General features: G+C 38.7%; 1 protein-coding gene across 1 annotated transcript in view; it reads right to left on the reverse strand.

Annotated features, from left to right (window-relative positions):
- The window catches only part of PRDM5 (PR/SET domain 5), a 492,849-nt gene that overhangs the window by 225,215 nt on the left and 246,596 nt on the right, over window positions 1-21,038 (reverse strand). Inside the window, exon 11 of the mRNA XM_053703603.1 lies at window positions 6,479-6,572. Within this exon, the coding sequence (XP_053559578.1) occupies window positions 6,479-6,572 (94 nt within the window). The remainder of the gene's footprint in view (window positions 1-6,478; window positions 6,573-21,038) is intronic.

Here is a 21,038-nt window from a genome sequence, read left to right on the forward strand (position 1 = left end):
AGAAGGAGCTACTTGCCATGAAAGCTGCTCTAGAGCATTGGAGGCATCTCCTAGAGGGTACTGACAAACCTATCCAAATTTATACAGATCATAGAAACCTCCAATACCTTAAAACCCATAGGACATTGACTTCTAGACAAGTCAGATGGAGTCTCTTCTTTTCAAGGTTCACATATAACATAACTTATAGACCCGCATCAAAAAATAAAAAAGCTGACATTCTTTCAAGACTACCAGAAATACCTACTGTACAACCACCATATGGAACTATCATTCCAGATCACTGCTTTCAAGAATCACTTGGATTACTATTTAATGAAGGATTTTCCTTCCAAGAACATCAGCAAACTGATATTACACTGCCTCAACACTTGCTAAAAAGAGGTAGTGACGGGTTATACCATAAAGACAATAAAGTATATGTACCTCCTTCTCTAAGAAACTCTATACTTAAAGCCATGCATGATTCAACCTTAACAGGACACCCAGGGGTACAAAGGACCTTAGAACTTACTAAGAGATCTTACTGGTGGCCACATATGTCCACAGATATACAGAAATACATTCAGTCTTGTGACATCTGCACTACCTGCAAGATTGAAAAACACAAGCCGGTTGGATATCTACTCTCCTTACCCATACCTGAAAAACCTTGGACTCATATAGCTGCTGACTTTATAGTTGAGCTACCAAAATCCAGCAATAACACCACCATCATGGTGGTTGTTGATTTGTTCACGAAGATGGCACACTTCATTCCGTTTCACAAACTGCCTACCTCTATGGAATCCGCATCCCTACTTATTGATAATGTCATAAAACTACATGGGCTGCCTCTGTCAATCACCACAGACAGAGGAACGCAATTTACTTCTAGAATGTGGAGAGAACTCTGTAAGGCTCTTTCCATTGAACAACGTTTAAGTACCGCATACCATCCCCAGACTAACGGTCAAACGGAGCGAACGAATCAGTGGTTGGAGGAATATCTTAGATGTTTTGCCACGCAAAATCAAGATAACTGGTCATCACTACTTCCTTTGGCAGAGTTTGCCCATAACAACGCTCATCATTCCACTATCAAGACCACTCCGTTCTTCGCCAACTATGGATTTCATCCACTGTTCCATATCAACCCTCAATATGACAGTCAGTGCCCAGTAGTTAATGACACCACTAACAGTATCGCTGAAACCTTTTCTATTCTTGCCGACAATATCAAAACTGCTCAGGATAGACAGAAAGTTTACTATAATCTTAGGAGAAGACCAGCACCTGAATATATGATTGGAGATCTGGTGTGGCTATCAACGAGGAACCTTCGTCTCAGTACACCCACAAGGAAATTGAATAGGTTCTTTATTGGACCCTTCCCAATAAAAAGGATAATAAACTCCAATGCAGTCACTTTGCAACTTCCCGATGACTATAGGATACACCCCACCTTTCACGTTAACCTGCTAAAGCCGTACAAAGAATTAAGAAATCCGTCTACAAGTTCTACTACTCAGGTCCCTATTATTCCAGATTGTGAATTTGAGGTGGAGAAGATATTAGACTCAAGAAGAGTTTCTGGCCGCTTGCAGTACTTAATACGTTGGAAAGGGTATTCATCTGAAGATGATTCCTGGGAGCCTTCCGTTAACCTGTCCGCCCCAAGACTCATTTCTATCTTTCATCGGCGTAACCCGGACAGGCCACATCCTTGAACCCCAGAGTGGTTCATTTTGGGGGACCCCTCTGTCACATCCTTATGGGTAATGATGGGTTAATCCTTTCAGCCTCAGTCTCATTCTGCAACACCTTTATTAGGCACACCTCTGTTTAGTAACATTGCTTGGTATTGAATGTCCTAACTACAGAGATACTAGCCTCTCCGATAACTTCGGATACTTTTGTCCCAACTTATGCTTTAAGTCTCTTGCTGAGACTTTCTCTGACCTTCCGCATCAGAACTTCTTACTTTCAGCAAGTACCGCTGTACCGGATCCTTCTGTCACCTCTCCCAGCACGGGTTGTTTCAACTCCAGATTCTACACGCTCAGCTGTTTGGCGGGTGACGTCACCGACGGCCGCATCAGATTCATCCGCAACCCCACGCTGCAAACATCTCTCCGGCTGCTCTCTGCTACTTTACACCGCTCTGCTCTGTAACTGTAACATCGCTCTCAGCCACAGGCAACTCTGGTACAACTACTACGATTGGTAACGATCTTTGACTTTTTATTTGTCTCATGTTATTTCAGTAGTATCGCTCACCTTACATATCAGTATCTACCTTGCTCATCATATCTGTGTGATCACTTACCATACATCCATTCTATCCACCATGTTGTCTTGCTAGTTTTAGTGTCATCCAGATATTGACACTGAGCTAGTAAATAACTATATTAACATCCTAAGTACTTTATACAGGTGTCAGAACCTACTTGTATATATTTATGCTTGGGATTACACACCTAAATTTAAACAATTTATGATATGAACTGTTACATTACTGAGGCCTAATTCTACTATGTCTAAAAGTAACTTAGTAAATCTACTTATAATAGTAATAACGAGACTTTGTATGTCTGGGTTGTTACATGGTTGCAAGATGACTAAGCTATCTACCAAACCACTAGAGCTTCCTGTTGGCCGGACATTAGACTATAGAGAGAGAAAAAGGGAATAATCCTTAAAGTGAAAGTAAATTTCGGACCATTTCAAAACAGTAATTCATTCACTTCATATATATAAACATAATCGCTATATTTTTTTTTCATAAAAATATTAATTTACCTTTATTTTAAATACATTATAAGTCTTCCGTTTTCGTCTGTGCTCCTCCAATCTTCTACTTCCTTACTTTTTCAGTGTTTACGTATAGAACGGTCACACCCGCTCTATACGTATTAGATATGCGCGTTCCCAATACAGCTTGTTTCCAAAGCGCATGCGATTTTGCAATTACTGATTGAAATCAGAAGACGTTTATGACTCTGCCACAAGCATTAAATGGGACGCATGCGCAGATCGGCCTATAGTTAGATGACGTAGTGTCACGGCCGCCTAACGGCCAGGATTTCAATTGGCTAATTGTAAAACGTGATCAGGAAGTATTAGAAGTTCCGAAAAACGGGTTGTTATTATAGATTTAAATATTAGTGTTTTAACTCATGTAAAACTTAGTTTGCAAAGAAATATAACAAAGTTTATGAATGAAAGTCCAAATGATTTTAAATTTTACATTTAATTGTGTTTAGTAACCATTGAAACTTTACCTTCACTTTAATTATCTGACCTCTGTGAGACATTGTCTCCTAGATAGATATCAAAGGTGAAGTGTACTACACCTGATGTTACCAGGTGAGCTCCCATCCTGTTACTGACCAGATCTGTCCAGACCAAAGTGGGACCCTTCAGGAATAGAGGCAGAAGACCCATTAAATCACCCTTGTAAGTGAAACAAGGAAACTCTTTCCCAGATTCATTCCCATCCATGGGAAAGTAGATGGACAAAAACTCTTTAAAGAGAGATTCCTCAAAGGAAAGATGACACCTTAAATTGTCCAGAAAAACATCCGTGCAATACCCCATGACCTAAAAATCTTTCTCAGAAACTTGAGAAGATCCTGATTAATGGAAAACTAAATCCTTCAGGTCTATGCTTGTTATGAACAGACCCCTATGAACCAAAGGAGAGAGGAAACTACTTGGAAGGTCAGAACCTGAGATACTTGAGGTAAATACCCAGATCAAGTTCCCAGAGTGGGACTGGAACCAACACTACCAGAGAGGAAGGTCCTAAGCCCAGATCAAAGAATGCCTCTCATCATACCTGGATCGCAGATACTCAAGGAGAATTCTGCCCTAGGGAGGAAATCTTAGATAGGACTTCAGAAGACATAACTGATTCTCTCGAAAGTCGGAGGCAAACTATCCAAGTTCAAACAAGGTCTCATCCTAAAATGTAAACGCCAGAAGCGTGGATTTTGAGGAAAAATAAAATATTGAACCTGCAACTGCAGAACTAAAAAACCTAGCCTGTACACTAAGCCACAGGTAGGCTTCTCAGCTGATCATAGATTTTAGCCCCAAAACTAATAAGACAAGGCATTGCTTTAAATTAACATTAAATCTCCAGCTTCTTATCCATGAATCCGAAAAGGAGCTAGCTAACCTTCACAGGGATTTAAGCTCTCTGAGCTATAGTAGAAAACTCCCTTCTACAAAAGACACCGTGCATCTTCATGGAGTCAGTGACAGGAAATCCCTTAAAGGACGGTAGGCAGAGAGAAAAGTATCCCTACATTCTCCTATTCCTGTGAAAATATCCATAGCACGTCTAGAACACTTCCTCATAGGAAGGAAAAACACAGAACTGATAAAGTTTACAAAACTTCGAAGAGTTGACAACCACAGGGAGGATCAGTGTCATCCAAGTAGCTAAAACCTCCTATAACATTACACGAGGTGTTGAAGCATACATCTGAAGGATACCACCTCAGCAACAGATGAAAAAATTATACTGTGAGAATTCGCCCTCAGAAACTACTGGCAAACCTGTGCAGCAGCATGTGGAGCAGAAACCTTATTATCTGAAAAGATTAAAAAAAGCAGTGATACGGCAAGTGACAAGCTGTATCCCATAGAAAATAATAAAGCATTCTGGCATGGAGCATGTCACAGGAGAGAGGAAAGTGAGAGAGAGAATGTGTATCAAGTTCACTGTGTGTACTTTACAAACTCACCAGTTTACATTGGGCAAGATAAAACAGTTAGACCTGTGGCATAACGTTTAAAAAATATGATGGACCGGCGAGAGAACGGCACGGCCAAGGTCCACCCCTTTTAAATCCATCCACCAAGGCTGCAATAAATAAGCTGCGATAAATAAAGTGTGCTTTGAATTTTGTACTTTTTGGTTTAATTTCAACTTTTATTTTGAAATCACATTAGATATAATGTATTACTATACACATTAAATAAATAAAAACATCCTGTGGACTTAAGAATTTTGAAGTATAGTTAACATTTGCATTTTGCTGAATACTTTTAATAGGCAATCTAATTTTGAATGTGTATATTTTTTTACATTTCTTTACAACATACTTTAAATAGGCTTTATAAACTGGTAATATTATTGAGCAAGTATCTTTCATTTGTATACAGAAAATTGCACTATGCTCCTTAGCTAAAGGATCTTTTTAGAGAACTTCTCCTTAGTAGACAGCTTTAGAGAATCAGGGCTTTAGAGTGATCCCACTTCTTATGAAATAACAAAATAAATTACATTAAAAATCTAAATATTCCTTAAGCAAAAAAGGGGCCTTGTAAAGTATCTTACTAAGTTTACAAATAGTAATAAAACAATACAGCTTTATCATAGGTAATACAGTACAGATCAAATTAGGAAACATAAAATGCAAAAAAAAAAAAAAAGTTGAATTTGATGCTTTATTTTTAAAAAGCCTTCTCAGTTAGCATCAAACTGGGTGAGCATGTGGGACAGCCAGTTTTTTTAATATTTAATAATGTGTTTCATTGTCTTTTTAATATAAATATGTTCCATTTCAATGTTCTGCTCTTAGAAGAAAATGTTCTTTTTATTTTAAAATAGTTGTACCATTAAAGTGTTTGGCATCAAATGCAACTGACTCTTCCATGTTTACTTTTAAATATTAATATGTGCCTGTTAGTGAGCACCGGGTTTTCTGTGTGTTGTGTTAATAATTTTTGTAAGTTTCCCTCTGGTCCTTTCACTCAGGTTGCTCAGGGGTTAACTGTCTGAGTTGCTGGGATCTGTAAAGTGCGCCACTTGTAATCTAGCCCTAAACAAATGCTAGAAAGAATTATGCATTCAAAGAACATCGATAAGATATAAAACAAAATAACCATTCAGCTGCAAACTTCACCAAAATTGTATGAAAAAAAGATACTAAGTAATGAATTTGTGGATTTAGTAGCTCGTGCAAACCAACTGTAAATAAAAAGTGCCAAAACAGCAAATTTATGTTGTATTCAGGACATGTGAACACCATATGCTAAAAGTACTAAACACAAGGAAAATATTCTGCTCAAAGCAACAAGATTGTTTCTTTTATACAGAAAGATTTTCTTTATAAAGGACTGATGCAGAATTACCCCTTATATAAGTGCTCCGTAATGTGCTAAATCCAGTGACTTCAACTCCACATTACATGGTGAATTGTTTATGTGTATACACTACAGGAAATGCCAGTACACAAAGGAAAAAGGCAGAGGGATCCTTTTAACTCTTGTTTCCCCTAGATTCCGGAATCAACAACAAGGCCTCTTTTTATACGGCATTGTGATGTTTTTATCCCGCCCTGTAATTAATCTCTTTACTATTCACTGCTTCCCCACTTAAACGCTGTGCAATTTAGGAAAGCTGTTGCTATCAGGTTAAAAGAACAGGAGGAGATTTACACATGTAAACGGATGGTGTTCTTTAGGCCTTTAAATTAGCACTTACTGTTGTGTATTAGCAGGTGTCGTTGCAAAGAAAAAGGAGTCCGAAACAAAGCCTTGCATTCCTCACACTGGAAAGGTCTTTCCTCAGAATGGGTCTGTAATGGGAAACATCATTTTCAGGATAAAGGATCATGCAAACCAATTAGCACTAAATACAATAAATACAATCATTACAGTTAAATTGCACTAAAACTGGACTTGGCTATATAGGAAGCTGAAATATGAGAGTTTAACACAACATAATAGCTAAATATAAATAAGATAATAAAAGTCTTACATTGATCTGAAAGTCCATTTAATTTTCTGGTTTAACAAGAAACATATACTGTACAATGCTTTAATTTGTACAATTGATCACAATTTTCCTTAAAAACAGCTTTATAAACAGTTTTCAAATTCAAAGCCATTTAACTTGGTTTGAAAACTGCAATAGGCTATTTATCAGAGCAGATTATTATTATTATACTTTATTTATGAAGCGCCAACATATTCCGCAGCACTGTCCATGGATACAATTCATTTAAATAAAACAATGATATAAAACTTTAAGAGACAGGACAAAATTTACAAACACATACAGGAGGAATTGAGGGCCCTATTCCTGTGGGAACTTACAATCTAGTATATATATATATATATATATGTGTGTGTGTGTGTGTGTGTGTGTGTACATGTGTATTTTGTGTTTATATGTGTATATATATATATATATATATATATATATATATGTGTGTGTGTGTACATGTGTATTTTGTGTTTATACTGTATGTGTGTGTGTATATATATATATATATATATATATATATGTGTGTGTGTGTGTACATGTGTATTTTGTGTTTATATGTGTGTATATATATATATATATATATATATATATATATATATATTTACAGTGCATTGGAGCTCTTTGCGGTCAAGTAGATGAACACATGTAAAATCATATTTATGCAATATTCTTGTTATACTGTGTATTTACATTAAATATTTTGCTTTCCAATGTTCTGCACACAGAGGAATTTGTTTTAAATATTTATAAATAAATATCCCTATATATAACTGTATATATCTATACCTATATATAATCATCTATATAAATATATATATATATTTATTACACCAAAATACCATCAGCTATATGTAGAAATATGTATTTGAGAATAAATAGAACATATTGTGCTATGTGAAGAACATTGGAATGTGAAATATTCATTTTTTTTCATGTAGGGTTAGCGCACTTGAAAATATGCAATCGGGTTTGCGCGCAAGTAGGGTGTTGTTTTTTTCCACTTTTTTGCTCCATTTACTTTTATGGCGGAATACGCTAACGTGCGATATCCTAGGTTAGTGCTCTTGGGAAAACAGTTTATTTTCAACTTGTAATACGAGCGCTACCCGGCACACGCAAAATGTTTACTTCTAGCAGAGTTAGTGTGCAATTGTGGGCGGTAAATACCATTCCACTTGTAATCTGGCCCATAAACTTTTATATTTTTGCATGTCACTGGGAGAGGAGTAATCAGTATAGACAGACATAACCATGACAGTACAGAAAGACTATGAATTCTATCTGTTACCCTCGTCTATGTAGGAGTAATGTGCAGAGTAATTGTGGGTTTTATTTATAAATATACCTTTTATATATTTTAAACTTAAACCTGGTGTTACTGAGTGGATATTTAAAACATGTTAGTATAAACCAGCTAGGCTGATAAAATAGAGCTTATTTCAGCTCTCTGAGTAAGAAGTTAGCTGGAAATTGTTTAACTTGTAGTGCACACCGTTTCACTGTATAATTGTATGTTACATTTGAGGAATATTGAACTGCATATATCCTTACTAAATATCCCTTATTTACTATCATAATTAACTGTTTATTTTGAAGCAGTGTATGCTTTGTATTATATTGCTACAACTTTTTTTTTATTTTTGGTTTATATAATTATTTTAGATTGTTTTAGTGACTCAATTAACACATTTATTGCTTATTCATCAGTTTCAAGCTGTAACAACTCAAGAGAAACAAATATATCACCTAATTCCTTTTTTATATTACTATATTTGTACTAGAGTTTGCCCTAGATCTGATGCTGGACATTTTTGATAAATGAATATAGCTGAATCTCTTTGCAGTAAAGCTAATATTATGGCGCTTGGCTTATATCTGGCACTGTGCTTGTCTATTTTATCTATGGAACTAATGCTGACACCTATATAAGCTGAAGCAGGTTATTTTTGGAACGTTAAATATTTTCTCTTTTTTTTATTTGACACTGTATTGCAATATCATATTTTTTGGCTGCCATTTCAAAACTATGGGGCTGAATTATCAAGCTCTGAATGGAGCTTGATGCCCCTGTTTCCGTGTGAGCCTTCAGGCTCGCCGGAAACAGCAGTTATGAAGCAGCGGTCTAAAGACCGCTGCTCCATAACTGGTCCGCCTGCTCTGAGGCTGCGGACATCAATCCGCCCGATCCTATACAATCGGGCTGATTGACACCCCCTGCTAGCAGCGATTGGCCGCAAATTTGCAGGGGACGGCATTGCACAAGCAGTTCACAAGAACTGCTTGTGCATTGATTAATGCCGACAGCGTATGCTGTAGGCATTTATCGGTATGTGTCGGACATGCTACGCTACATTGGATCATGTCCATCTGCACTTTAATAAATAGGTCCCTAAATATTGATTCTCAGGATCATTAACATCACAGTGTAAAATAATTACAATAACAACGCATTGAGATGTAATGTTAGGAATTACTACAGAAAATAAAAATAATGCCTTTAAAAAACACATTATTTTAACAAACTATGAATATGACATCATATGAATCTTGCATTGTTAATACATTAAGCTAACAAAGATCAATAAAATAAAATCAGTTAAAATGCAGCAAATACAATAAAGTGCAACTATAATATATCAAATTCACCACACATACACCTAGATTTAGAGTTTTGCGGCAGAAGGGGTGCGTTAGCTACGCGTCTTTTTTTTCTTGCGCTGCTTCTAAACAACACTGGTATTGAGAGTTCTCTGAAGGGCTGCGTTAGGCTCCAAAAAGGAGCGTTGAGCCGAATTTACCGCAACTTCAACCATCAATACCAGCGTTGCTTACGATAGCGGCTAGCTGGAAAAACGTGCTCGTGCACGATTCCCCCATTGGAAACAATGGGGCAGTTTTGGCTGGAAAAAAACCTTACACCTGCAAAAAAGCAGCGTTCAGCTCCTAACGCAGCCCCATTGTTTCCTATGGGGAAACAGTTTCTAAGTCTGCACCTAACACCCTAACATGAACCCCGAGTCTAAACACCCCTAACCTTACACTTATTAACCCCTAATCTGCCGCCCCCGCTATCGGTGACACCTGCATTTTATTATTAACCCCTAATCTGCCGCTCCGGACACCGCCGCAACCTACATTATACCTATGTACCCCTAATCTGCTGCCCCTAACATCGCCCACACCTATATTATATTTATTAACCCCTAATCTGCCCCCCCCCAACCTCGCCGCTACCTTACCTACACTTATTAATCCCTAATCTGCCAACCGGACCTCGCCACTACTCTAATAAATGTATTAACCCCTAAACCACCTCACAAACCCTATAATAAATATTATTAACCCCTAATCTGCCCTCCCTAACAGTGCCGCCACCTAACTTCAAGTATTAACCCCTAATCTGCCGACCGGACCTCACTGCTACTATAATAAATGTATTAACCCCTAAAGCTAAGTCTAACACTAACCCTAACACCCCCCTAAGTTAAATATAATTTTAATCTAACAAAATAAATTAAATATTATTAACTAAAGTCTTCCTATTTAAAACTAAATACTTACCTGTAAAATAAGCCCTAATATAGCTACAATATAACAAATAATTATATTGTATCTATTTTAGGATTTCTATTTATTTTACAGGCAACTTTGTATTTATTTTAACTAGGTACAATAGCTATTAAATAGTTATTAACTTTTTAATAGCTACCTAGTTAAAATAATTACCAAATTACCTGTAAAATAAATCCTAACCTAAGTTACAATTAAACCTAACACTACACTATCAATAAATAAATTAAATAAATTAACTACAAGTACCTACAATTACCTACAATTAAATAAACTAAACTAAATTACCAAAAAAACAAACAAACACTAAATTACAAAAAATAAAAAAAGATTACAAGAATTTTAAGCTAATTACACCTACTCTAAGCCCCCTAATAAAATAACAAAGTCCCCCAAAATAAAAAAATTTCCCTACCCTAATCTAAATTAAAAAAGTTAACAGCTCTATAACCAGCCCTTAAAAGGGCTTTTTGCGGGGCATGCCCCAAAGAAATCAGCTCTTTTGCCTGTAAAAAAAAACACAATACCACCCCCCAACATTACAACCCACCACCCACATACCCCTACTCTAACCCAAACCCCCCTTAAATAAACCTAACACTACCCCCCTGAAGATCTCCCTACCTTGAGTCCTGTTCACCCAGCCGGGCACCGATGGACCAAAAGAGGACAGCGGCAGAAGTCTTCATCTTATCCGGGCAGAAGAGGATATCCGGACCGGCAGACATCTTCATCCAAGCGGCATCTTCTATCTTCATCCATCCGGAGCGGACCCATCTTCTTCCAGCCGACGCGGATCCATCCTTCTTCCACAACGCCTACTCGCCGAATGAAGGTTCCTTTCAATGACGTTATCCAAGATGGCGTCCCTCGAATTCCGATTGGCTGATAGGATTCTATCACCCAATCGGAATTAAGGTAGGAAAAATCTGATTGGCTGATTGAATCAGCCGATCAGATTCAAGTTCAATCGGATTGGCTGATCCAATCAGCCAATCAGATTGAGCTTGCATTCTATTGGCTGTTCCAATCAGGGCCTTTTGCGGGGCATTGCCCCAAAGAAATCAGCTCTTTTACCTGTAAAAAAAAATACAAACAACCCCCCAACAGTAAAACTAGTAGTAATTCTAGCAGCCAATCGGAATTAAAGGTGAAAAAATCCTATTGGCTGATGCAATCAGCCAATAGGATTGATCTTCAATCCTAATGGCTGATCCAATCAGCCAATAGGATTGAGCTCGCATTCTATTGGCTGTTCCAATCAGTTACTATGTGTAACTATGTGTTTAATCCCTTTGCAACAGTATTATATAATAAAATGCTCCAACACATGTCCCTTTAATCATCTTCATGTGTGTCTTCAGTTCTATATTGACTTATTCTCATGTTTCTGATTATTACCCATGACATTGTTTCCTTATATGCTGTAATGCCTTGTTATAACAGCTTTACTCTTGTCATTTCTCCTTCCCATTTACAATGTTTCTGGGCAGTCATAGTATTTCTCACTTCTCTACACCAAACTATCAGGCTATTGCTGGTTTGTCACTCAAGTGTTCCTGACTGATCAGAACAAGCATAACATTAAATACTCTGCAGTTCAAAAATTATCCAATCATGGTTGATTTGTGTTGGCTTGAATAATGACAAAATTGGTCTAAAGGGGTGCTAGGCAGTGACTAAGATAGGTGACAGCTCAAGAAGCAGGTAGGTGGTAGGCAGGAGCTTTGAAGGGACAGAAAACACCTTCTAAGTACAAGATGTTTCTGCTGTGTTGTTATAGAATAACACATCAGCCAAGTCCAAAGGTATTTAAATCATATTAACATCCATTTACTCCAATTGTTTTATCAGTAGCCACATTCCAGCCACCATTTGCATTATTTGGAGGAGCCTATCTTAGTCTGCAGACAAAAGGCAGGGGAGGAGCAGGTGCAGTATATCCAGAGCCCAAGTGCTGGGGGGCCATGACAGCCTATGTGGCCATTATCTGTGTATAGCTACATAACCTCATTACTGCACAGCATAGTCATCAGAGTACAGATACTCACATCATTATACTGCACAGCATATTTATCAGAGTATTCATCATATTTATACAGAGCAGTGTACTCACATCATTATACTGCACAGCATATTTATCAGAGTATTCATCATATTTATACAGAGCAGTGTACTCACATCATTATACTGCACAGCATATTTATCAGAGTATTCATCATATTTATACAGAGCAGTGTACTCACATCATTATACAGCACAGTGTGCTCACTGTCAGTGTATAAATACTCAGTATAATAAACCCCTTAAAGAGACATAAAACCCAAAATTTTTCTTTCATGATTTAGGTAGAACATACAATTTTTGACAACTTTCTAATTTCCTTCTAAATTACACTACAGGTTTCTAACTGAACAAATGGGTGAGCCAATGACAATCAGTATAAATATGCAGCCACCAATCAGCAGCTAGAACCTAGGTTCTTTGCTGCTCCTGAGCTTACCTAGATAAACCTTTCAGCAAAGGATAACAAGAGAAGGAACCAAATTAAATAATAGAAGTAAATTGGAAAGTTGTTTAAAATTAAGTGCTCTTTCTGAATCATGAACAGAAAAATGTGGGTTCCATGTCCCTTTAAGGACCAAGGACGTACAGGGTCACTTAGTGACCAAGGACGTACCCTGTACGTCCTCAGGGTTTCCAAGCGCTGAAAGCGATTGTGAGCGCTTCCAGCCGCTTTTATGTTATTGCAGTCATGCCTCAATATTGAGGCATCCTGCAATAACATTTTTTAGGCATGCAATGCAGAGAGAGCCACTATGTGACACTCTCTGCATTGGCCTGCGATGGTGCCGATCGTTTGTGGGTGTGAGCTATAGCATGGAGGCGGGTGGGCGGCCCATCGCTGGTCAACTTCCGTTTTAGTTACCGGAAGTGGGGAGGTGCGCGCACGGGTGCACTGGAGCGCGCATGGGCGCGCAAGAGCGGGACGGGAGTGGGCGGAAATGGGACCGCTACAATACGGAAATTTGGTAAGGATGGAGGGAGAGTTGAAAATAAAAATTTTGGAAAGAGATCTGGGAGGGGGTAGGGATATGAGGGGGGTGGCAGCTACACTACAGAAAATTGTGATTTATGTATTTAAATATAAAAAAGGCTTACTGCCAGTAAGATGGTGTCAACTAGGTAGAGGGGGGAGGGTTAGAGAGCTGTTTGGGGGGGATCAGGGAGGTTGGGGGCTAAGGGGGATCCAACACTGCAGATTATATATAGAAAATGAAAAATATGTAAAATAAATAAAAAAAAAAATATGCCTTTTATTTTAGTACTGGCAGACTTTCTGCCAGTACTTAAGATGGTGGTGACAATTGTGAGGTGAGGGAGGGAATAGAGCTGTTTGAGGGGGGTCAGGGAGGGATCAGGGGGTGGGATGTGTCAGGTGGGAGGCTGATCTCCACACTAAAGCTAAAAATTAACCCTACAAGCTACCTAATTAACCTCTTCACTGCTGGGCATAATACAAATGTGGTATTTAGCGGCCTTCTAATTACCAAAAAGCAATGCCAAAGCCATATATGTCTGCTATTTCTGAACAAAGGGGATCCCAGAGAAGCATTTACAACCATTTGTGCCATAATTGCACAAGCTGTTTGTAAATAATTTCAGTGAGAAACCTAAAGTTTATGAAAAAGTTTGTTTTATTTCTAAACTCATGACAAAATTTAGAAACTTTATTTTGGTTGTTTTTTGGTGGTTGTAGATGTGTAACAGATTTTGGGGGTCAGTTAGAAAAAGTGTGTTTTTTTTCCATTTTTTCATCATATTTTATTATAATTTTTTTATAGTAAATTATAAGATATGATGAAGATAATGGTATCTTTAGAAAGTCCATTTAATGGCGAGAACAACTGTATATAATATGTTTGGGTACAGTAAATGAGTAAGAGGAAAATTACAACTAAACACAAACACCGCAAAAATGCAAAAATACCCCTGGTCCCAAACGGACAGAAAATGGAAAAGTGCTGTGGTCCTTAAGGGGTTAAATCACAAGATATACAGGATAAACACACTGGAAACTATTTATTGGTAAAAAGAGGCTTTTTCTATTTCTTCCTATTATGAATGGAAAATAATTCCATCTAGATCATTGTAATATCCTGCAGCATGAGCATATACAAGTATTTGCAGTGTTTATTAATAATAATGTAAATATAAATAAAATCAGTGTAATGTCACACCACATAACAGCTCATTAAAGTCCCTATAGTCAAAATAAAATGTTTTTAATGATTCAGATAAAGCTGGCACATTTAAATTAAACAAAAAACTTTCCAATATACTTCAGTTATCAAAATGTGCACATTGTTTAAAAATGCACATTTCTGAGACTCCAACTCCCACTGAGCATGTGAAAAAGTACAGAACATAAACCTTTATGCATTCTGTGATTGGCTGATGGCTGTCACATGATACAGGGATAGGAATAATTAGAAAATGTTCTGCTCATTTTAAATTCAAAGTAAGACTATTGCATTGTATTTTCATTACGTATTTGTCAGCTATTCAATTTTGATGTATTTACTGGCCCTTTAAGGAACATATCAACGTTATAGGAATTAAGTAATATAGTTAAGTTTTAATTTTAAGTTATGTTTTGGTTGCAATCAGTTTTTAGCTATAGTTTATGTTTTCATTTATGGTTTACCTTTGCATAAACTTGTACACTACCATTGATTTATTGAATTTAAAGGGACACTGTACCCAAACATTTTCTTTCGTGATTCAGATTGAGCATGCAATTTTAGGAGTAAATTAGAAAGTTGCTTAAAATGTCATGCTCATTTTGAATCATGAAACAAAATGTTTGGGTACAGTGTCCCTTTAAGTGTCCCTGAATTCTTTTAAACATTTTGCTGTCAAGCACAACACAAAGATCAAGAACTATAATGACATATAAACAAATTATTAGGTCACAAATAAACAAAAAGTCCCATAGGTAATGTTTCATTATTTTTAAGTCTAAGTTAGATGCAGCTCATGCCTTTCTACTTAAAGAGACAGTGACACACTTTATTTACACTAAAATTGTTATGTTAAAAAAGATAGATAATGACTTTACTACCCATTCCCCAGCTTTGCACAAATAACATTGTTATATTAATATACTTTATAACATTTAAACCTCTACATTTCTGCCTGTTTCTAAGCCACTACAGGCAGGGTTATTCACGGATTCCTGACAGACACTTTTTGTGAAAAAGTTTGTGAATACGTGAACTTTTTTTAAAATTTTATCAACAATTCTTTTTATTTTATCGCATTTGGCGGTGAAATGGTGGCATGAAATATACCAAAATGGGCCTAGATCAATACTTTGGGTTGTCTACTAAAAAAAAAAAAAAAAACATGTGAAGGGTTATTCAGGGATTCCTAACAGATTTCAGTGTTACAATGTAACTAGCGCTAATTTTGAAAAAAAATAGTTTGGAAATAGCAACGTGCTACTTGTACTTATTGCCCTATAACTTGCAAACAAAGCAAAGAACATGTAAACATTGGGTATTTCTAAACTCAGGACAAAATTTAGAAACTATTTAGCATGGGTGGTTGTAGATGTGTAACAGATTTTGGGGGTCAAAGTTAGAAAAAGTGTATTATTTTTCATCATATTTTATACATTTTTTATAGTAAATTATAAGATATGATGAAAATAATGATATCTTTAGAAAGTCCATTTAATGGTGAGAAAAACGGTATATAATATGTGTGGGTACAGTAAATGATTAAGAGGAAAATCACAGCTAAACACAAACACCACAGAAATGTAAAAATAGCCCTGGTCCCAAACGGTCAACAAATGGAAAAGTGGTCTGATCCTTAAAGGGACATTATACACTCATTTTTTACATGTGTGTATGTATGTATGTATGTATGTGTGTATGTGTGTGTATGTGTGTGTGTGTATGTATGTATGTGTGTGTGTGTATGTATGATACTGAAATCTTATATTATATACAGCAAAATGTAAGTAAAATAAAAAACAACAAATGTTTAATATTTTGCAAATGTTTTAAAAAAACAGAATTTATGTTTACCTGATAAATTACTTTCTCCAACGGTGTGTCCGGTCCACGGCGTCATCCTTACTTGTGGGATATTCTCTTCCCCAACAGGAAATGGCAAAGAGCCCAGCAAAGCTGGTCACATGATCCCTCCTAGGCTCCGCCTTCCCCAGTCATTCGACCGACGTAAAGGAGGAATATTTGCATAGGAGAAATCATATGATACCGTGGTGACTGTAGTTAAAGAAAATAAATTATCAGACCTGATTAAAAAACCAGGGCGGGCCGTGGACCGGACACACCGTTGGAGAAAGTAATTTATCAGGTAAACATAAATTCTGTTTTCTCCAACATAGGTGTGTCCGGTCCACAGAGTCATCCTTACTTGTGGGAACCAATACCAAAGCTTTAGGACACGGATGAAGGGAGGGAGCAAATCAGGTCACCTAGATGGAAGGCACCACGGCTTGCAAAACCTTTCTCCCAAAAATAGCCTCAGAAGAAGCAAAAGTATCAAATTTGTAAAATTTAGTAAAAGTGTGCAGTGAGGACCAAGTCGCTGCCTTACATATCTGATCAACAGAAGCCTCGTTCTTGAAGGCCCATGTGGAAGCCACAGCCCTAGTGGAATGAGCTGTGATTCTTTCAGGAGGCTGCCGTCCGGCAGTCTCGTAAGCCAATCTGATGATGCTTTTAAGCCAAAAGGAGAGAGAGGTAGAAGTTGCTTTTTGACCTCTCCTTTTACCAGAATAAACAACAAACAAGGAAGATGTTTGTCTAAAATCCTTTGTAGCATCTAGATAGAATTTTAAAGCACGAACTACATCCAAATTGTGCAACAAACGTTCCTTCTTTGAAACTGGATTCGGACACAAAGAAGGCACGACTATCTCCTGGTTAATGTTTTTGTTAGAAACAACTTTCGGAAGAAAACCAGGTTTAGTACGCAAAACCACCTTATCTGCATGGAACACCAGATAAGGAGGAGAACACTGCAGAGCAGATAATTCTGAAACTCTTCTAGCAGAAGAAATTGCAACCAAAAACAAAACTTTCCAAGATAATAACTTAATATCAACGGAATGTAAGGGTTCAAACGGAACCCCCTGAAGAACTGAAAGAACTAAATTGAGACTCCAAGGAGGAGTCAAAGGTTTGTAAACAGGCTTGATTCTAACCAGAGCCTGAACAAAGGCTTGAACATCTGGCACAGCTGCCAGCTTTTTGTGAAGTAACACAGATAAAGCAGAAATCTGTCCCTTCAAAGAACTTGCAGATAATCCTTTCTCCAAACCTTCTTGAAGAAAGGATAGAATCTTAGGAATTTTTATCTTGTCCCAAGGGAATCCTTTAGATTCACATCAACAGATATATTTTTTCCCTATTTTGTGGTAGATTTTTCTAGTTACAGGCTTTCTGGCCTGAACAAGAGTATCAATGACAGAATCTGAGAACCCTCGCTTTGATAAGATCAAGCGTTCAATCTCCAGGCAGTCAGTTGGAGTGAGACCAGATTCGGATGTTCGAACGGACCTTGAACAAGAAGGTCCCGTCTCAAAGGTAGCTTCCATGGTGGAGCCGATGACATATTCACCAGGTCTGCATACCAAGTCCTGCGTGGCCACGCAGGAGCTATCAAGATCACCGATGCCCTCTCCTGATTGATCCTGGCTACCAGCCTGGGGATGAGAGGAAACGGCGGGAATACATAAGCTAGTTTGAAGGTCCAAGGTGCTACTAGTGCATCTACCAGAGTCGCCTTGGGATCCCTGGATCTGGACCCGTAGCAAGGAACCTTGAAGTTCTGACGAGAGGCCATCAGATCCATGTCTGGAATGCCCCACAACTGAGTAATTTGGGCAAAGATTTCCGGATGGAGTTCCCACTCCCCCGGATGAAATGTCTGACGACTCAGAAAATCCGCTTCCCAATTTTCCACTCCTGGGATGTGGATTGCAGACAAGTGGCAGGAGTGAGTCTCCGCCCATTGAATGATTTTGGTCACTTCTTCCATCGCCAGGGAACTCCTTGTTCCCCCCTGATGGTTGATGTACGCAACAGTCGTCATGTTGTCTGATTGAAACCGTATGAATTTGGCCTTTGCTAGCTGAGGCCAAGCCTTGAGAGCATTGAATATCGCTCTCAGTTCCAGAATATTTATCGGGAGAAGAGATTCTTCCCGAAACCAAAGACCCTGAGCTTTCAGGGGTCCCCAGACCGCGCCCCAGCCCACCAGACTGGCGTCGGTCGTGACAATGACCCACTCTGGTCTGCGGAAGCTCATCCCCTGTGACAGGTTGTCCAGGGACAGCCACCAACGGAGTGAATCTCTGGTCCTCTGATCTACTTGTATCGTCGGAGACAAGTCTGTATAATCCCCATTCCACTGACTGAGCATGCACAGTTGTAATGGTCTTAGATGAATTCGCGCAAAAGGAACTATGTCCATTGCTGCTACCATCAAACCTATTACTTCCATGCACTGCGCTATGGAAGGAAGAGGAACAGAATGAAGTACTTGACAAGAGTTTAGAAGTTTTGATTTTCTGGCCTCTGTCAGAAAAATCCTCATTTCTAAGGAGTCTATTATTGTTCCCAAGAAGGGAACCCTTGTTGACGGAGATAGAGAACTTTTTTTTTTTCTACGTTCACTTTCCACCCGTGAGATCTGAGAAAGGCCAGGACAATGTCCGTGTGAGCCTTTGCTTGTGGAAGGGACGACGCTTGAATCAGAATGTCGTCCAAGTAAGGTACTACTGCAATGCCCCTTGGTCTTAGCACCGCTAGAAGGGACCCTAGTACCTTTGTGAAAATTCTTGGAGCAGTGGCTAATCCGAACGGAAGTGCCACAAACTGGTAATACTTGTCCAGAAATGCGAACCTTAGGAACCGATGATGTTCCTTGTGGATAGGAATATGTAGATACGCATCCTTTAAATCCACCGTGGTCATGAATTGACCTTCCTGGATGGAAGGAAGAATTGTTCGAATGGTTTCCATTTTGAATGATGGAACCTTGAGAAACTTGTTTAGGATCTTGAGATCTAAGATTGGTCTGAATGTTCCCTCTTTTTTGGGAACCACGAACAGATTGGAGTAGAACCCCATCCCTTGTTCTCCTAATGGAACAGGATGAATCACTCCCATTTTTAACAGGTCTTCTACACAATGTAAGAATGCCTGTTTTTTTATGTGGTCTGAAGACAATTGAGACCTGTGGAACCTCCCCCTTGGGGGAAGCCCCTTGAATTCCAGAAGATAACCCTGGGAGACTATTTCTAGCGCCCAAGGATCCAGAACATCTCTTTCCCAAGCCTGAGCGAAGAGAGAGAGTCTGCCCCCCACCAGATCTGGTCCCGGATCGGGGGCCAACATCTCATGCTGTCTTGGTAGCAGTGGCAGGTTTCTTGGCCTGCTTTCCTTTGTTCCAGCCTTGCATTGGCCTCCAGGCTGGCTTGGCTTGAGAAGTATTACCCTCTTGCTTAGAGGACGTAGCACTTGGGGCTGGTCCGTTTCCGCGAAAGGGACGAAAATTAGGTTTATTTTTGGCCTTGAAAGACCTATCCTGAGGAAGGGCGTGGCCCTTGCCCCCAGTGATATCAGAAATAATCTCTTTCAAGTCAGGGCCAAACAGCGTTTTCCCCTTGAAAGGAATGTTAAGCAATTTGTTCTTGGAAGACGCATCCGCTGACCAAGATTTTAGCCAAAGCGCTCTGCGCGCCACAATATCAAACCCAGAATTTTTCGCCGCTAATCTAGCCAATTGCAAAGTGGCGTCTAGGGTGAAAGAGTTAGCCAATTTGAGAGCATGAATTCTGTCCAAAATCTCCTCATAAGAAGAATCTTTATTGGTTGTAGAAGGTAACCTTGCTGAACAAACATCTTTTTAAGCAAACCCTCTAATTTTTTATCCATAGGATCTTTGAAAGCACAACTATCTTCTATAGGTATAGTGGTGCGTTTGTTTAGAGTAGAAACCGCCCCCTCGACCTTGGGGACTGTCTGCCATAAGTCCTTTCTGGGGTCGACCATAGGAAACAATTTCTTAAATATAGGGGGAGGGACGAAAGGTATACCGGGCCTTTCCCATTCTTTATTTACAATGTCCGCCACCCGCTTGGGTATAGGAAAAGCTTCGGGGGGCCCCGGGACCTCTAGGAACTTGTCCATTTTACATAATTTCTCTGGAATGACCAAATTCTCACAATCATCCAGAGTAGATAACACCTCCTTAAGCAGGGCGCGGAGATGTTCCAATTTAAATTTAAATGTAATCACATCAGGTTCAGCTTGTTGAGAAATTTTCCCTGAATCTGAAATTTCTCCCTCAGACAAAACCTCCCTGGCCCCCTCAGACTGGTGTAGGGGCACTTCAGAACCAATATCATCAGCGTCCTCATGCTCTTCAGTATTTTCTAAAACAGAGCAGTCGCGCTTTCGCTGATAAGTGGGCATTTTGGCTAAAATGTTTTTGATAGAATTATCCATTACAGCCGTTAATTGTTGCATAGTAAGGAGTATTGGCGCACTAGATGTACTAGGGGCCTCCTGTGTGGGCAAGACTGGTGTAGACGAAGGAGGGGATGATGCAGTACCATGTTTACTCCCCTCACTTGAGGAATCATCTTGGTCATCATTTT

This window comes from Bombina bombina, chromosome 2 (genome assembly GCF_027579735.1).
Source record: "Bombina bombina isolate aBomBom1 chromosome 2, aBomBom1.pri, whole genome shotgun sequence".
In the NCBI taxonomy this organism is placed as follows: domain Eukaryota; kingdom Metazoa; phylum Chordata; class Amphibia; order Anura; family Bombinatoridae; genus Bombina; species Bombina bombina.